The sequence below is a fragment of the Phymastichus coffea genome, unplaced genomic scaffold (genome assembly GCF_024137745.1).
Source record: "Phymastichus coffea isolate CEN01 unplaced genomic scaffold, Cenicafe_Pcof_1.1 PCOF00149, whole genome shotgun sequence".
Lineage (NCBI taxonomy): Eukaryota > Metazoa > Arthropoda > Insecta > Hymenoptera > Eulophidae > Phymastichus > Phymastichus coffea.
The window spans coordinates 362,266-380,302 of NW_026706960.1; the positions used below are offsets into that span (position 1 = coordinate 362,266).

The 18,037-nt window shown below is 35.4% G+C and overlaps 3 protein-coding genes across 5 annotated transcripts; 2 read left to right on the forward strand and 1 right to left on the reverse strand.

Moving 5' to 3' along the window:
- Positions 1-85: 85 nt before the first annotated feature.
- LOC131672375 (RNA polymerase II subunit B1 CTD phosphatase Rpap2) lies at positions 86-2,876 on the forward strand. The gene is made up of 6 exons (XM_058949562.1): positions 86-331; positions 559-673; positions 741-2,057; positions 2,121-2,281; positions 2,343-2,525; positions 2,597-2,876. The coding sequence occupies exons 1-6, from the start codon at positions 273-275 to the stop codon at positions 2,745-2,747; spliced, it is 1,986 nt and encodes a 661-aa protein (XP_058805545.1). The 5' UTR covers positions 86-272; the 3' UTR covers positions 2,748-2,876.
- LOC131672377 (negative elongation factor B) lies at positions 2,778-5,432 on the reverse strand. Its single transcript, XM_058949563.1, has 6 exons — positions 4,979-5,432; positions 4,407-4,889; positions 4,172-4,339; positions 3,411-4,103; positions 3,141-3,341; positions 2,778-3,071 (listed from the first exon to the last, which is right to left on the reverse strand). Exons 1-6 carry the CDS (start codon positions 5,105-5,107, stop codon positions 2,916-2,918), a joined length of 1,830 nt encoding a protein of 609 aa, XP_058805546.1. The 5' UTR covers positions 5,108-5,432; the 3' UTR covers positions 2,778-2,915.
- A 3,445-nt stretch (positions 5,433-8,877) lies between these two features.
- LOC131672380 (protein ELYS) lies at positions 8,878-17,932 on the forward strand. 3 transcript variants are annotated; one of them, XM_058949571.1, is made up of 19 exons: positions 8,878-8,939; positions 9,252-9,315; positions 9,381-9,761; positions 9,871-10,159; positions 10,239-10,504; positions 10,581-11,216; positions 11,294-12,368; positions 12,443-12,784; positions 12,857-13,405; positions 13,474-13,667; positions 13,751-13,944; positions 14,030-14,240; positions 14,317-15,372; positions 15,449-15,635; positions 15,723-16,168; positions 16,242-16,830; positions 16,909-17,499; positions 17,584-17,635; positions 17,749-17,932. In XM_058949571.1, the coding sequence occupies exons 2-19, from the start codon at positions 9,286-9,288 to the stop codon at positions 17,906-17,908; spliced, it is 7,248 nt and encodes a 2,415-aa protein (XP_058805554.1). In that variant the 5' UTR covers positions 8,878-8,939; positions 9,252-9,285; the 3' UTR covers positions 17,909-17,932. The 3 variants fall into 3 exon arrangements, with proteins under 3 accessions (XP_058805554.1, XP_058805553.1, XP_058805552.1); XM_058949570.1 differs by lacking the exon at positions 8,878-8,939 and adding an exon at positions 8,967-9,019; XM_058949569.1 differs by lacking the exon at positions 8,878-8,939 and having other exon boundaries at positions 8,969-9,315.
- The last annotated feature ends 105 nt before the right edge of the window (positions 17,933-18,037 follow it).

Genomic DNA, 18,037 nt, shown 5'->3' on the forward strand with positions numbered 1-18,037 from the left:
CGTGTTTTTTCTTCTCTGTCCAACGGTTGAAAACGGCTGACGATAAATGCTGATAGATACGCGCATGCGTTTATTTTTTTCCACCTAACGTCTGCTGAATTTCTTGTTTACAAGTGTAAAATTTTTATACCTGCCTAATTGGACTTGTTTTTTTATCGCTGCTCCATTTTAAATAATTGTAGTCAATGTGTCAGAATCATATATAAACTTGTTACTTATTTTTAACGTGTACTCTGTGTATATCTTCAAATACACAAGGTAACACTTGTAGAATGATGGGGAAAAGAAGAAATAACCCTACAACAGCATGTAAACTCAAGAAAAAAATGACGTAAGTATGAAGGAAATTCGAATAATACACAATCAATATATTTACAATTTTCTGGATTTTCAAACTCGAAACAAAAGTATATAACAATTCAAGTATTTTTTTAGCAATTGGTTTAATAAGTATTAACCTCTTTCTGTGTGTGTGTGTGTGTGTGTGTGTGTGTGTACGCGCGTGTGTGTGTGTGCGTGTGTGTGTGTGTGTGTGTAAATCTATGTTTATATTTACAGAAAAGAACAAATGCAATTGGCGATTATAAAAAAAAAAGAGTGTGATGCAAAAGCTTTGACAATTGTTGAACAGTTATTGGAACCTGTTGTTGATCCTGCTTGGCTTATAGAAAATGTTTGTACTTTTTTGTAACTCTTGACTCAAAATTGAACATGGTAATAAATTCAAATTACTATTTCAGTTAAAAGATATTAATAGATGTCATATGGAAGATGTCATAGAAGAACGGGCAATTGTAAAACTTTGTGGGTATGTGCTTTGTCAAAAACCATTAACTGTTGTCTACAATCAACGTTATCACATTTCACTGAAAGACAAAAAAGTTTACGATGTTACAAAAAGGAAAAATTTCTGCAGTTCAAGTTGCTTTAGTGCATCAAATTATTTACTAGAACAATTGCTAACAAGTCCTCTTTGGTTAAGGGATAATGAAGAAATTCCCAAATTCAGAATTTTTGACAAAGAAAAACAAAGTTTAAAAAATTTTTCTATTGATACTCATGGGAAAGAAGTGGATATTGCTAATGCTAAAAATACTGATCAGGAAGATGCACTATATAATATTAAATCACAAGATTCCACTTTCAATAAAGATAGTCAATCAAAAACTAAAGAACTACAGATTGAAGCAGTAAAAGAAATATCAAAATGCACTGAAAATTTTGTTCTAGAAACTGTGCAAAATTTTGAATTGAAAGACTTAGATACTACTGTTAATAAATCTGTTCCACCAAAGAATTATCAAAATAACAATACGAAAGTAACAACAAAAATCAAAGATGTTGAAACTAGTAAGGAAGCGGATGGAAAGACATTGCAAACAAATGAAGGATTCCATATACATGTTGAGAAATATAAAAAAGATAGAATAATGAAAAACAAAATAAAATTAGAAACAGGAATAATCAGCAATATTCATGTCACAGAAAAAGACAAAAATACATGTATAGATAATATTATACAGCAAAGCATCAATCCCATTAAAAATAAAACAAATGATTTAAATAATGAATGCTCTAACATTTTAACGAAAAAGCAGATTGAAAGTGAAGATGTAATCGAACAGACTTCATACCCAGTGAAAGACAGATTTAATGAAATTTCTTCTAATTCAGATGATCAATACGATTTGACGGTAGCACAAGGCAAAGAAATTGATAAACTTCCCCGTCATTGTACATCAAAGACTACTAAAAAGAGAAAACAAAAAGCATGTGAAAAACTTACAGATATTAATCTAGCTGCTAGAGTAGAAGAAAGTTTACACGAATGGATCACTGATCAAACTGTAGATTACCTGTTTAAAGACGAATCTGTTAAGAAAAAAGTGATTAACGCGATTGAAATACAAGAAAACCATAGAATTTTGTGCGGGAAGTTAGATCGTTTACAAGTTCAAGAAGAAAGAGAAGACGCCGAAATATTAGGAAGAACTGCATTAAAACCAGCGCCCCATTTTGCTGTATTGAAAGAGGAAGGACAGAAACTTAATTTAAAAGTAATCAAGCACAATTTTTTGTTTATTCATAAAACAAATCGCTTAAACAATTTATTTTATTAGGTTCATGCTTTTTACGAAGGGAAAACTAATTTTGAGGAGCCGCCAAAATTTGACGAAGATGAAGGAACGTCTGGTAATACAGATACTTTTTTACCGCTTACTGATACTCATGCACCTCAAATTCTGCGACGTAAAATTTTTTTAGAAAAGTTAGATCAAGTGTAAGTGTATTTTAAACTTGGTCTATTGAAAAATAACTTTTACAATGTTTTTTATTTTCAGACTTCCAGATCTTCTTAAAACTTTAGCTGGTAACAATGACATGTATGCAAGGGCAAGCTTAAATTACAGCAGTGTCAGGTGTGCACCTGTTAAAGCTCTAGTATCCACATTTTCTTTATCTGCTAAAAATATTATTTTTAAAACAGCAGAATGGACTCTGATTGGTCTTGTCATTATAAAAATGTAAATAAAATCAAACTTTTGTCATGAAATCTGTACCAAGTACCTATTAATACAATTAATTTCTATTGTAGGCTCAGTTTATCCGATCCCTATCTTGCAAGTTTACTGTCGACAAAGCAAGCTAACTTGTATATATCAATGATTTTAACTGCATACAAATTGAATTCGGATTATTTAAATCTTCTTGTAACATCCTTTAATCCAAACATCAATCCAAGGTAGCACAATGTCTGAAGTCCATGTTGTAAAATATAAATTAATCAATATTTATTAATATAAAGATAGTTTTGTACTTTTAACAATTGTTGTACAATATTTTTTCCTGTCACTCAAAGTAGAATGCGTAAGTGCGACAAAGCCGCGAAAGGCAACATCCTCAAGTCGTGTAGCTCAAAGATTGGCAGCTCCAAGCATCGTAGAATTAGACATTGGAGACGTAGGACCTTCTACCATTGCATCACTTGGTGGGGTTGTTAAATCTTCGTTGGTACGATTTCCAATTTTGTCTTTCAAAGCTTGATACAAACTATGAACAGCTTCATTGTGCTAAAAATATGTGTAACGTTAATGTTTGCCGCGGATAAATTGGAATCGGCTGAGAGATATTAGAATTACCTGACTCGTAGGCTCTAGAGATTTTACAAGAGCATGAAGTCGAGCTGAAGGTAATTTTGGATGCACCCACCATAATAATTTTAACAAGTGCCTAGTTACACTATCTTTCGACATGCCTGCTAAGAAGAATTCATCAAATATCACAGTACAAAATGATTCATTTGTAAATTCGTCAGCCATGTTTAAAACAAGTAAAAGAACCTATAGATAAAACGAAAAATATTAATAGTAATAAGAGTTAACCATTAAAAAAACGGTAACGCTACTTACCAAGGTATGTAGAAATGGATCTTCATAAGCACGCTGTCCTTGGCAATTAGGTAACGTGGTAAGTACGCGCATTAATCCGCGAGCATCCCCGCGTGATTTGTTTTGAACAGTGGTACCAGCACCGATACCGCCAACGTGTAACGCATAGTACATAGACAGAACTGCGGCAACACCTGATAATTGTGCATAGGCTTGGCATGCATCTGGTGGAGGACCAGAGTGTTCGATTATTGCAATTGCGCTTTCGCGCTCATCCGGGGGAAGCTTGAGATTCAACTGTCGAATTTGATCGTCTACCATCAAAGACATTAGAGCTGGAAGAAATTTAGTCACAACCTGACTATCGAGCTTAGGCTCTTTAAAATCTTGCGAATCAATCATTGTCCACGCAGACAGACCCAATGCCAACATTCGTAGCAATAACACCAAGACAGCGTTATCACGAGGTAACGACTCTCCATTAATAAGATGCAATGCAATCTTCATTGCACTACTTGCTAAAAAATTTACCGCATACGGATCACATAATGTCATACTTAAGTCCCCCAAGACTTGCTCTTGTCCTCTCTTAATACTATCTAAAAAGCCTTGAAGTTCACGAGATCTCTTGACGTCAACATTTTTTTCTCGAATGCAAGCATCCAAACACCATGTAAATTTGTGACAAGGATCTACAGAAATAATGTCTTGAACCTACGATAAAAGCTAAAAATTACTAAAAATTCATTTATGTTAGAAACAAAATGTAGAACAGGTCAAACCTCCAAGTCATGCAAAGCCATTAAGAGCTCAGCCCTTAAAGTACAATAATGAACATTTTTTGTCCTCAAAAATAATGTTCGTAAAAATTGGAGAACCATATCATACAACTTAACACTATGCCCAATCATATGGGCTAATTTTTGTACAACTTCTCCTTGTCTTCTCACCTACAATTCGATGCATTGTCAATAAAATATATTTATCACATTAATTACAGCTATTGTTCTTACTTACTTTTGGAGAAGGCATAAAGAATGGACTAGTTAAGTTAAGATGATCAAAAAGAACTTGTTCTTTTTCAATAATGTATCTACTAAATAATGGAGACACTTCATCCCCAAACAAACTCTGATTGTCTTTCCATATTTGTCTTTTAACTTCTGTATCAGCATCATTGTAAAGCTCTTTTTCTCTTACAAGTATTTTCAAGTATTTATCATCTATGACTGGTGTGTTTCTCAAAATGCACATGACGACTGGCCTCAAAGCAGCTACTCTTATAGCAGGAAAACTTTTAGATAAGAGCTCTTTCAGTCTACGATCAACAGATTGCGAGCCTTTTTCACTTCTTTCTGCTCCAATTTCATTAATGCGTTTTATTAGCTGTTCTCTTAGCTCTTCTAATACAGAAGCATGAAAATCAAATCTTTGAATACCATGAAGATCTAATAATGGTAACATAGGTCTAAGAGAAGGTAAGAGGATTCCATTTTCCAGCTAAGAGTAAAAATTAGTCATGAATATTATTAAAAAAATCTCTTCTATCTAAAATCAAAATAATAATTAATCAAAGATTCATAGCAAACCTGAAATTCTTCTATAGCTTTTAGAGGATCGTTACAGCTAGTTAAGGCATCACTAAGAAAAGATTGTCCAGGTATTCCTAAATCTTCTAAACTATCGCCCGGGGTCCCGTTATTTTTTACAGTCGTCATTTTGTATGACTACTAATTAAAATTTTTCTTGATCCATAATTTGTGAAGAATTTTAAAAACTAATTGATACTTTCATACTTGTTTATATGGACATATATGTACTTATGATTTTGATCATGTTAAGGTTATATTTGGCTTCCAAATAATTTACAAACTCAACTTAAGTTTCTTATAAAGCAATAGTATTGACATTAAAATTTATAAATTGATCATACAAAAAACTCTACTGAAAATATTCAATTATAAAAATTATCAATATAACATTATAAAATTAATTCTATCACTACAGCGTCTATAAAACATGGACTGACTCTATCGACTATCCAACACACTACACAACGCACCGGAGCGCAGTGTTGGCTGAATTGATAGCTAACTTCAAGATCGTTTTCTGACTGCCTTCAGGTCGTCTGGCTACCCGTATAAAATATTAGACTTGTGAATCTGACGCCCAAAAAAATTTTTTAATCATATTTTTGAGTTTTTATGAGCTAAGACGTTTTCTCCCTTTTTCCGGATTATGTTTCCGCTTGAAATTTTATTTCCGGATTTTCCGTTTTTAAGAAAATTGCGAAAAAAAATCGGGCGTTCGTATAGCGCGCAAAATGCATTAAACATTTTTCTCCTGCTTAAAAAGAAATAATATCGATAGCGGACGATAGCTTTTTATTCCCGGATTACGAAACAATTTTCCTTTTGTCGATTTTCTATCCAAAATTGAGGAAAATGTAAAAATTAGTAATATGCGGCAGTTAGTCGATAAAACAGATCAAACGTTTGCTAATCACCAGATATCCCTATATAAGTTCTACATTGCGTAATTATAATAATAAGTAATTCAAATTCTACTCAATTAACCATTCGCATTTTATGTACATATACATAAATAATTTTTTCTAAGCTTTTCTATAACTTTGTCAACATGTAAATTTTATTATTAATATTTTAACTATATAAAATAACATAATTCTGAACAAAGTAATAAAAAAATTGAATTGACTAGTTAAAATTGAAAAAAACAATAATTGATCAAAAACTTATAGCTTAGTTTTATATTTGTTGAATTACTTAATAACGATTTTAATTTTACTTCCATTTTTCTTATTCTTAAAAATTATTTATGTATATGTACATAAAATGTGAATGGTTAATTGAGTAGAATTTGAATTACTTATTATTATAATTACGCAATGTAGAGCTTATATAGGGATATCTGGTGATTAGCAAACGTTTGATCTGTTTTATCGACTAACTGCCGCATATTACTAATTTGTACATTTTCCTCAATTTTGGATAGAAAATCGACAAAAGGAAAATTGTTTCGTAATCCGGGAATAAGGAGCTATCATCCGCTATCGATATTATTTCTTTTTAAGCAGGAGAAAAATGTTTAATGAATTTATCGCGCTATACGAACGCCCGATTTTTTTTCGCAACTTTCTTAAAAACGGAAAATCCGAAAATAAAATTTCAAGCGGAGACATAATCCGGAAAAAGGGAGAAAAGCTCATGAAAACTCAAAAATATGATTAAAAAATTTTTTTGGGCGTCAGATTCACAATTAAATATTTGCCACGTTCATGACCCCGGTCCCATAGCTATATACGTATGAATGTGGATGGATACGGACGCGAATCGCAACTCTAGTAACATCACTAAAAATATCTAGTTCGATTATTTAGTACCAACACTACCGGTAGTGAGCAAAAGTAACTATTGTTTAAAACTGTAGCGCCGAACGTACCACATTTAATGAACGCTTATCTAACCTTTACATTATTGCAGTCTATAAGATGGCAAATGATAGAGAATTGATAGACTTTCAACTACAATTAGTGGAATTAGGCCTTAATTTTATAGAAGTACTTGAATATACGAGAAGAAGAAAATATATATAAATGATATGTATTAATCATCCCAAAAGCTTTTTTTACATTAGCATACTCATCAATAAGCAATATTCATGAGAATTTGAAACGTAAATTGTAAACCTGACATTTGAACATTAAATGTGGTACGTTCGGCGCTACAGTTTTAAACAACAGTTACTTTTGCTCACTACCGGTAGTGCTGGTACTAAATAATCGAACTAGATATTTTTAGTGATGTTACTAGAGTTGCGATTCGCGTCCGTATCCGTCCGCATTCATACGTAGCTATGGGACCGGGGTCTAATTAAAACCTTAGGGTCTGTCTCCATAGGGCCTGCCTGAGTCCGTCCGAGCCGGCCGAGATTTTTTATGGGCACGCCATCTCTATAATTTCGTATCCAATGGCGAGTTTCATAGTGAATGGCTGCGTTTACATAAACGAGCCCGATCGGACGCAGCCAATACGAGAAACGCATGAACACGAAATTATAGAGATGGCGTGCCCATAAAAAATCTCGGCCGGCACGGACGGACTCAGGCAGGCCCTATGGAGACAGACCCTTACAATAAGCTATATATTCCGCATTCAGGGGCAGAATTCTAATTATTTCGAGAATATTGTACATAAAGCCAAACTTCTTTATTAATGCTCTTGAATCTTTGAACAAGTTAATTATATTTTTTAGTACATTTTCCTTTTTTTATTTAGTTACTTCTTTTACTAAAATTAGTATAAATCTAAATTCAAAATATTGCTTATTAACCACCATATGCCAGGATATCACATGAACATATTTCACGTATCATGAATAAAATGTTGCAACATATATGACATCCACCACTTTTGTAATAAATGAAAATATATTTATAGTTAATTAGATAATGAATAAAATTACTTCACTCGGCAAGTTATTATACTTTTTTATATAAGAAAATAAAAATATATAGAATCAGATGTGCTTTACGCACTCTTATCTTCTTTTTCATTTCTTATTGTTGTATTACTATATTAACATAAATTAGTTTTTTTAAAGTTTTTTTTTTCAATTTTTTACAAAACACATATCACAGTGGAAAACGTATATTAGTGATGAAGTACATTCTTAAATTTATGATTTATCTTATCGAAAACTGTAATAAATAATCTTTAGTTTTTTCCAACGAGTCAAATTATTATTAAATGTTTATCCTACTTTTTTAATAAAGATTGAGATATTACAAAACCTTTATTTCAATCTTACACATTTAAAAACCAGATCATATCGATTATATAGTATTATAGAATTAAGATATTTAGAGATTTTTACGAAATGATTTATTCGCTGCTAGTTTTTATAAAATGAATAAAAAAATAATAACATTAGAACCTACTTTTTTTACTTTCGTTATCTTCAAAATTACCCGTATCAAATACAATGAATTAAATTTTTATTACTAAAATCTCAACTCGAAACTAGATTTACACGCTTATATTTACGGCCTCATAACACTATATCACGTGACTATATCTTAGCCAATCAAATCATGAATAAAATGCTTCAACATGGCACCCATCATTTTTTTATACCTGAAAAAAAAAAAACGAGATTATAAGGGGAACAAGGGAAAATAAATGTCAAACAAAACGGATCCTGGAAAAGCACAATTGTTATAAAATTTACTTTCTACAATTGGACTTAGTAATAAACTTTTTTATAATCTAAATAATTGTAAGTAATGCGAAATACCTATATAATATAATATAAATAAATTGTCAAAATAAGTTTGAATTATCAAAGTTAAAATTTAACCAATGTTTTATAATTTTCTATTTTTAATTATGTAATTCGACATAAAATTTTAAATTGCATGTACATTTTTTATTAGTGACGACTTGACGATTTGACGCATATGACGTAAAGCAGTCGGACATTTAAATTTAGCGAATGTATAATAGTGCAGGATGACTCCATGCTCTATGTGTAAGTAAATGCACGCGGCTGATGTGAACATGTTTTGGGAGCAAGCTTTTTCGGGAATATTCAAATAATTGTTCACAAAAGTAATAAAAGTAACAATACCGTTTAATATTGATTTTTATCTCATTTTTACTTAGTAGCAACCACAAAACGCAATCAAACAGACTTGTAAAGTAGGCCACAACGGATTTCTTGTTTTCGCGGGAACTAGCGGCCATAACCTCATTTTATCATTAATTATTCGCCATAAAGTTTATCTTCTCATTCAATAAATTATGTGCAATTGATAAAGATTAAAGTTATAAATGTATTTAGTAAGGTTTGAGTTGAAGAGATAGTTTTTGAGAAAATGAAAGAATTAGAAGAAACCAACTGCGAGGTAAGCCCATTGATATTTGTGAGCTTCTCTTTTTAAAACTGATAATCTTTACTTCTGAATTATAGATACGTAACGTTATAAATTTGGATATTCCATCATGGAGTCAATTAGACAATGTAACACATTACGAAGAATCTGCTACCACAGGTGGTTCGAAAGATACAAATCTTACTCAAAACTTTGGCGGTTTTCTAAATAACGAATGCAGATATGCATGGCTTAGCCATGATAGGCGTCTGGTTGTAATTGATGCAAGATGTGGCAGGTGCATTAGTACCTGGAGTTTTCCAAATCAGATCACATCGGTATATTCCTTTCCCATGGAATCTGGACAGATGCCATTGCTCTTAGTGGGAACAGATAATAATGCAATAAGAATAAAAGATTCAATAGGATATTTGTATGTTTACGACTGCAATACTTCAATTATATTAACAACGATACAAGTAATTATACGTTTTCAAAATTAAAATTATATGGCTCAGATTAATCATCTAACTTCAGAGTTTGAAACAGTATTTCACAAAATTCTAATGGAAATAATATTGTTCCTAGGTACCTGCTGGTGTTGAGAAGGCATGCATTGTTCATGGTGGTGCAGAATGGGAAGAATACAATGAGAAGAGACCAGATACAGTGTTACCTGGTAATTCAGGATTGATATTTGCTGCTCTTAGAAATCTTCAGCACATTATTATTGATGTAAACAGGTTGTTATGGCAAAGTAAAATACAAGATGGTAAAATGTTGTCAGCAAAATTAGAATTTGTAAACAGTCCTCCTACAACATTGAATAGTAAGAAAAAAGAACTCAGATACTTAGCATATAACCTAATGGATAGAGGTGAATAATCAACTGTAGTAAATAATGTAAAACATATGAAAATATTTTGAAATAAAATTTGACTTATATTATTTGACAGAAATTGAGCAATTCATGGGCTTTGACAGAGACGATTTTGAGTCGACACCGCTGTTCGACGAAAATTTGTGTTCAGTTTTATTAAGTTCCACAAAGACTGGCTGCTTGATAACTGGCTGTTTAGGTCGCGTCATAATATGGCAAAGTGATGGTTCAATCGGTTGGATAAGCCCAACTTTTGATGAGAATGCTTACGTCACTCACGTCGCTCTCCTCGAGCCTTCGGACGATCCTCGACCATTTTATTATCTCTGGATTGCATGTCAGGTAGGTTAAAAAACGTCTTAAAAGTTATTGTTAAGATAATAAACTGATTTACTGAAGTGGTCGATATTTTTTGCAGAACGACTCGTCGAATTCGTCAGCAGTGCTGCGCATGTATGCCATGCTGTTCAATAAGAAGCACAGTGACAAGTCAGGCGAATCGAGCCTGTACTTCAATTTGGAGTCAGAGCCGAGTTTGAAATTCGAGCTGGAGCTGGAGCAGGGCGAGCGAGTTCATAGTCTGATCTCAGTAGAGCGCGAGAACTCGCGTGATCCGGCCGACTACGGCTCTCGCCGAGGTGAGGACAGTCTGCTGCTAATTGGCAGCGATGAGCGGGTGCTATTGTTCGACCTGAATCGCTGGTACAAGGAGCAGATGCCGCGTACGATGGCCGAATGCCGCAACCCCAACAGTGTTATGGCTAGTTATCGTACGGCGCCCGAAGACTCGACGGCACCGAGAAAAGGCATCGTCGCATGTGCCTACGCGTCCAAGTCACTCAGGGAATTCCCCATCAAAGGACCTAGCTCGCCGGAGGAGCTTTTCTACCCGAACTCACTAACTATCGAGTGGCTCGAACTCAGCTGGGATTCACTTACTCACTGGCTTGTAAGAGGCGTGCAAGCAGAACTGCTGCGAGAGATCACCATTACCGGCCCAATCGTTCTCGTCAAGCCAACCGAAATTTATCACAGATGCCTTGTGTCCGGCTTAGTAAGTATGCTTAAGTTTGACGATAATATTACTATTGATCTCTTGATATTTTTAATTTTATACTTTGCTTGTTATAGGTACCTTTCGACTCAACTCCACAAGATTTTCTATTCGATGCAGACCAGGCGGAACAACGACAGATGTTGTTATCAATATGCCTCGAGCAGAGGTGGGCCAACTTTCTATTGCGATGTGTGCTTGAGTGGTCAGACGGAAGCGCAGCCTACCTCTATCCAGAATTCTTGCGCTGGAGCGTACAGCGAGCCTCGGAACTTAAACTGATAACCGATCAGCTGTGCGTGCCACTTTTTGATCAATCTGGTATCACTATTGGTGAAACTGAAGTGAGAACTCTACGGTTCTGTGCTCAGCAGCTTGAATGCCTTGGCAACGTTGTAGCACACGTGCCCAACTTGGAAGGTGACCTCGAAAGACAAAGAAGGGCTCTCAAAAGGATAGCCACTTATCTACAAGTATTATTGTGGTTTTACGACGTTGGTCTACTACCGGAAAGCCGTGAGCTTGTAGAACAAAAGGAAAGCGATCTACCTCAAATAGCTTTTCCAGTAAAAATTCCCTATCCAATAGACAAGCTCGCAGAATTTTACGAAAAAAGAAAAGAAAATTGCCAAAAAATGGGTGGCAAAATGGAACAAGAGGATGTTCTGTTCATTGATCAGTTGATAAACTATGAGTGCATGGCGCTAAAGGCACAATGGCAACGAGAAGCCGTTGGTGAATTTTCCAATCGCGAAGGCCGATACCCACCTCCATCATTACAGACGCTCTTGAGATCTTTCCTTACGGATTGTTATAGGGAAACTTTCGATGGAACAACTGATGAAGAAGATATCGGTGACTTAGTAGAAATGCAAAGCAAGCACAGTATCACTATATACCTACTAATGGATCTGGCGATGTTACTTCAAAATACGCATTCTAACGTTGACCAACTTATAAAGTATCCTTCAGCATTCAAGCTTAGCCCTAGTTTAATCAAACTCACCCAGGCCTTTTGGTTGCTTGATCACGAGGATTACGAAGGCTTTTTCAACGTCATTACCGGTGAACTCGTATCCTTGACTGACATCAAAGACTGGCACCATAAACTTGCCATTCGTACTCTTTTACAAAACAATCAGCACAAACTAGGTAAAGAGAGTTTTTTTTTGTGATTTATTAGTTTACTTGAAGAAAATGATTTGACATTCTATATGTATTTGTAGCTTTAATGTATTTGCGTATAATCAAACCTCCGTTAACGTCTTTGGAAGAACAGGGTATTATCATAAGTCTTTCAGTAGAGCAAGGTCTCGTCGAATCAGCATTCCACGCCCGACCATCTTCACACTATAATCAGCTACTTACCCGATTTTTTCAGTCATGCAAAGCTCATGGCAAACTCAAAGAAATTTTGTTATTGTCATTAGACAGTGAGGAAGAGGAAGCATTTGTGAAATTCTTAAAGGACAACGAATGCGAGGACATAAGATTGCTTTATTATCTACAACGTTCCAGACATGCGGAGGCAAAAGATGTATTTAGCATTGATACCAACAGAAATTCTCGTGAGTAGCTTGTACAACTTTATTATTACATTCTTTTTATAGAAATAACCTGTTAATATGATTTTTATGAAGGTCATTCGATAGCGCCAAATAAAATAAATCCTATCGCTTTGAAAATGCTCGGCGCATACAACGACACGTTGCCTGCTGTCACGAAAAAATTCGCCAACACGCTCAACAAAAATGATTTTTCCGTTCCACTGTTTAGCTCCAATAAAGCCAATTCGTACCAAGTACTACAGCCACAATCATTTATGGGCAATTCAAGTTCTATAACCAATATTACACAGGGTTATCCCAAGCCAATGTCGCAGTGCCGTCTTCCGGCTAAAGAAATTTACGAATTGGCCGTATACAAAACCCGCGAAACATGTCTTAAAGCAGGCAAAGTTAATACTTCCGTAAATTATGTGCCTTTCCTTGGAGCACCTTGCTCCACTATTGTCTTCTGCACTAGGGCAACTGGCAATATACCTGAGCAGACTGATGCTAATTGCGTACTGTTCCCAGAACGAAAATTAATAAATAGCAAGCGGTCTTTAGATACGATAAACCATGGAAACATCGATGCCGTTGATGACACTACTGATAGGAAGAGGCGAAGACTCGGCAGTGTTAGTGGTAAGCCGATATTTATTTTATTTATAGTTAGTTACCAATATTTAACATTAATTTTCATTGCATTGAAGACACAAATCTGTCGAAAGAAGAAAATAACGCACAACTGTTTCGCCGACTAAGTATGAGTCAAGTATGTAAAACGCCACTAGTTCAGCGTAAAGACAAAGAATTTAATAATTTAACTGTTGAGACGCCGCATTCGATACTCAAAATACGACAGCTGCTCCAACGCAATTCTAATTCACCTGGTTACGATTTAAATGTAGTAATTACTGCTAATGATTGAAATTTTCACAATACAGCCTGAGTTAAGTTATAATACATCAATTTATTAATTTTTTATAGGGTTCGAACGAAGAAAATTATTTTTTGAAACCTTCAGTAATAGACGATGTAAGACCGGCTCGTCAGATTCGCTTCAGCGTAGAAAGATTCAGCAGCAACGAGGATTCACTCTGCTCTATGAATGACAGCAACCAAGAAAAAGATGAACAAGAAAACATTTCGCTTTGTAACAAAATTGCAGACGGCGAAGCAGGGTAGATATAAACATTACATAGTTCTCTTGAATAACTCGAATTTTATACGAGTTTGGATAAAATAATCTGTGTTTCTTTATTTTAGAACTGACGAAACTTATTATAGTCCTAATGCAAGCACACAATATTCGAGAGATAGCTCAATCCTTACTGATAGCAGTATTACAAAATATTTTCGTGGACCTCGACCCAGGCCAAGTTTACGAAGAAGTAGCCTATTGTCTCATGCATCAAGTGAATATTTGTCTCAGAAGATGGCTTCATCTGATAATTCTACTTTGAGTGTCTCTAAACTGGTAAATAAGATGATTAAGTTTTCACGCACCATATATTCAATAACTTTACGTCGCTCAATTGTAATTTGTTTATTAGGATATTTCACAAGAAAAGAGTAGAAAAACATCCGGCTCGCCCAGTGATCCCAGCAAATCTTTGCTGTCCCAAACCGTATACAATGCTTCGATTTTGTCTGCAAATACAAGCGTAGAAACTTCTCCATTGAAGAGACCTTTTGCGTTCGAATCTAAGTGCGATGTTGAAGAAGAAAGTGAAGAGTCCGAAGAACTATCGGGAGACGAAGAGGAAGTTTCAACTGTAACTTGTGACAATGAAAATTTGTTAGTGACACCCGTTACTAGTAAAGTGGCTCAGCAGACAGATAGAAAACAAACTGCAGAGGCAAGTGAAAACGAAGCTGAAAATGAAGAAATGGAAACTCCAGACGAAGATAGTAAAAGTGAAATATCGGCTTCCGCAAGTCAAGATCCATCTCAGCAGCCTGAAATTAGCGATGACGAGGAAATCGAGAAACTTAAGAAGCAGTCAAAACATCTTGAACTAGAAGATGGTGAATGTGAAAGTTTTCAAAGTTTCTCCAATTCTATGGACAACAGCACATTCGAGCCAATTGTACAATGTATTGATCACCCGATCAAGAATTTCAATGATGATGCAAATTATGATATAACGGATACTTTTGAAAATAGAAAAATTCATGGTCAAGATTACAGTTTAATTGAACGTTCCAAATTAAATCCAAAGGATGAATCCATCAATGAAGATCATGATCACAGCTTGACTAAACCTCTTTTTCTTGACAACCGCGATACGCTTAAATTCGCAGAGCCAACTCCTGATATCACGGATGATGAGTCCGTAGATGAAGTACCGGTAAAAATGCCAGAATTGGAATCTATAATTCAGTCGCAAAACAAAGTCGAGGATGAAGACAACGAGGATGATCTAAAGCTCAGCGTATCTTCGTCCGACGACAACTCTCCCGACAACGAACAACTCGCATCTGACACGTTAACTCGAACCAATGGTTTGTCGAGTCGAAAAGAGGAAGATAAACTACCGGACTCATCGCCTACCTCAAAGACACTGAAGAGAAAACGTACTGTATCCGCTACGAAAGAGTCTTCTATAGTTAGTGACCTTGTGCTTTTAAATCAATTATTTTTCTGCTTAAATGAGTTTCAGACGTTATGTGCCATATTTTTAGGAACCTTCGTTATCGGTACCAACGATGTTGATCGATGACATTAATAAACCAAGTACCCCACTACGTCGAAGTGCCAGAAAGCCATCTGCGATTCTACAACCGTCGCCCAGGCGCTCCATTAAATCATTATCTTCGAGTCCTGGCAAAATTTGTGAAGCAATGGAACCCATAACTCCTAGTCAATTGAGTAAGTATTATATTTTACAATTGGAGAACAATTCTTCGTTCAACCTAACGTAATACAATTACTTTATGTTTTGATGCTTATTTCTAGGTGATCGTGAGAAGCAAAATATTTCAGCGATGAGGGAAGTCAAAGTGTCATTGTCTAAAGCGCTCGGAATGCCCAATGAGCAATCAAATAATCAGTCATCAGAAAAAATATCGTCACGCGCGTCCTCCAGACAATCGTCACGAGAACCATCTCAAGATAAAGACATATCTCAAGAAATATCAGTTAAAACGAAACGATCCGCTCGAACGACTCAAAGAGAATCAGTTAATCAAACAATTTCAACAAGAACGCGTGCTAGAATTGGCTCAACGTCTAAGGAAGTCGAGAAGCCAGCTAAAAAAACAAAAGTAGTGTCCGTTGTGAGAGATGGCCCAACGATTTTTGAATCTAGCACTGACAGTGAACATTTGGTTGAAGAGCCGTCGGAAAAGAAAACTAAATTCAAAACAAAAGTCACTTCTATGTCAAAGGATGCAATAGTAGCTGTAAGTATTGTGATTGATGACGTAAAAGTTTGTTATGTCAAATGAATAATTATCCATGTATTTTTAATTTAAGGACAACATTGATGAAACAGAGGAAGCTCATGAAGTTGAAAAGTCTTCTAAACCTCGAGCTACTCGAACAAAGGAGACGAGCTTAAAGTCCGTGAGAAAAACTCGGGCTGGCTCAGTAACTCAGGAAAAATCAGCACTAGAAAAACCTGCGAGCGTAAGAAAAACACGTGCAAGCTCCGTTGTTCAAGACGACGAGGTATTCTTAGAAAAATCTGTAACGGTCACGAAAAAACCAAAAGCAAGCTCTGTAGTACAAGACGATAAACTTGCAATTAATACGAGAAAAACAAGAGCTGGCTGTGTGGCTCAAGATCGCGATATGTCGGAGGAAAAGCTCTGTAGCCATGATCGAAAAACAAGGGCTACTTCAGTAGTTAAAGAAGAAGAAGTGCCGTTAGGAATGAGAAGAACAAGAGCCGCGTCGGTGTCAAAAGATACCAGTGCAATTGAGAATGGAGATACCATGACTAAAAGAGCAACGAGAGCTGCGTCAGTATCTAAGGATACTTCAACACCCGAACACGAAGAAACTTTTAGTAAGAGACCAATACGGAAACGCGGTAGCTCTGTGCCTAAAGATGCACCAGCAGGTCTGTAGGATTATAATTTTAACTATGATTCACGTTAATTTTAGTTTATTAAATAGTATTTCAACTTCTAATCAACAGAGCCGGTTAAGCTGTACTCTCGTAGAAGACGCTCCACGAGTCTCTTGCAAGAAGTCATTCTCGAAGAAAGTCTTTCGCAGTTAGACTCGCCTATGGACAAACGAAATCGTCTACCACGTGCTGCAGAGGAGATTGCGGTATCTAGTCCGGCTACTAACACACGCAGTAGACGCTCCTCGATACAATCCGTTCCTGAGGAACTCGAAGAGATTCTTAACGTGCCAATCCCAGTCAGAGTCTTTAACAAAAAATCCAATAGCGCCGAGATTCATGACGAAAATAGAAGTCGACGAGCTGCGAGCGTTGACTCAAAAGTTATTGTACCAGTGGGGAAGCGTGTAACGCGGAGCGTCTTGGCCAAAACTACATTAATCGAAGATATTATACCCGAAGAAACTACTAAATCTCTAGTAACAAAAAAACAACCGACTAGAAGGAAACGCGCTACCTCAGTACCTGTGGAAGCAGTTGAAGAAACGGAAAAGGCCAAATTACTTGGCAAGCCAAAAAGAGGAAGAAAAGTCAGTGAGGGGAAAAATTTTGAATTTTCTGTGCCAGAAGAAACTGGAGAGTTACCAGATGATGCTCAAGGTATATTCATTTTTAAAATTTTTTTTCACGTTTTGTACATAATTTCAATACTGTAAAATTTTAATCAATAATATATTATTTTAGGCGAATGTAAAACGCCAACTTACGAATTTTCGAAACCAGCCGGGTTTCAGAAGTAAGTTCCTTTTTATTAAAGAGAGGAAAAGCTCTCTGGATGCATCAATAAAAAGCAAATGACTGACAAAGTTGCCATATATGTGTAAAACATGTGTATGTGGATCGTTATAGATTTATTTCGCCAATACCAGACGACGAGGAGACTTCCGAAATGACAACGAACCTTATCAAACGCATTAATGTGAAAAGTGAGCGAGCAACGTCTATCAGAATGCGGCGCCCACGAACTTGTTTTGTATTGCCGAAAAAGATGAAAAATAAAACTAATTGATTAAAAATTAATTCGAGTGATAATTGCGACTTACGCTTTATATGCTGTGAACATTTTTTTGATTTTTTTTGTTATTATACATTAATTTGCCTCGAACTATAAAAAAAAATTACTTTTGCAAAGAAAAAA

Bases quoted from the DNA above. Each gene is read 5' to 3' on its own strand.
- LOC131672375 (XM_058949562.1), top strand. From the start codon at position 273: ATGATGGGGAAAAGAAGAAATAACCCTACAACAGCATGTAAACTCAAG. The intron at 2,282-2,342 runs GTAAGTGTATTT...TTTTATTTTCAG, and splicing joins TTAGAAAAGTTAGATCAAGT to ACTTCCAGATCTTCTTAAAA. The intron at 2,526-2,596 runs GTAAATAAAATC...TTTCTATTGTAG, and splicing joins GGTCTTGTCATTATAAAAAT to GCTCAGTTTATCCGATCCCT.
- LOC131672380 (XM_058949571.1), top strand. From the start codon at position 9,286: ATGAAAGAATTAGAAGAAACCAACTGCGAG. The intron at 11,217-11,293 runs GTAAGTATGCTT...TGCTTGTTATAG, and splicing joins GATGCCTTGTGTCCGGCTTA to GTACCTTTCGACTCAACTCC. The intron at 16,831-16,908 runs GTCTGTAGGATT...TCTAATCAACAG, and splicing joins GCCTAAAGATGCACCAGCAG to AGCCGGTTAAGCTGTACTCT.
- LOC131672377 (XM_058949563.1), bottom strand. From the start codon at position 5,107: ATGACGACTGTAAAAAATAACGGGACCCCGGGCGATAGTTTAGAAGAT. The intron at 4,104-4,171 runs GTTTGACCTGTT...CTTTTATCGTAG, and splicing joins TGGCTTTGCATGACTTGGAG to GTTCAAGACATTATTTCTGT. The intron at 3,072-3,140 runs GTAATTCTAATA...ACATATTTTTAG, and splicing joins CTCTAGAGCCTACGAGTCAG to CACAATGAAGCTGTTCATAG.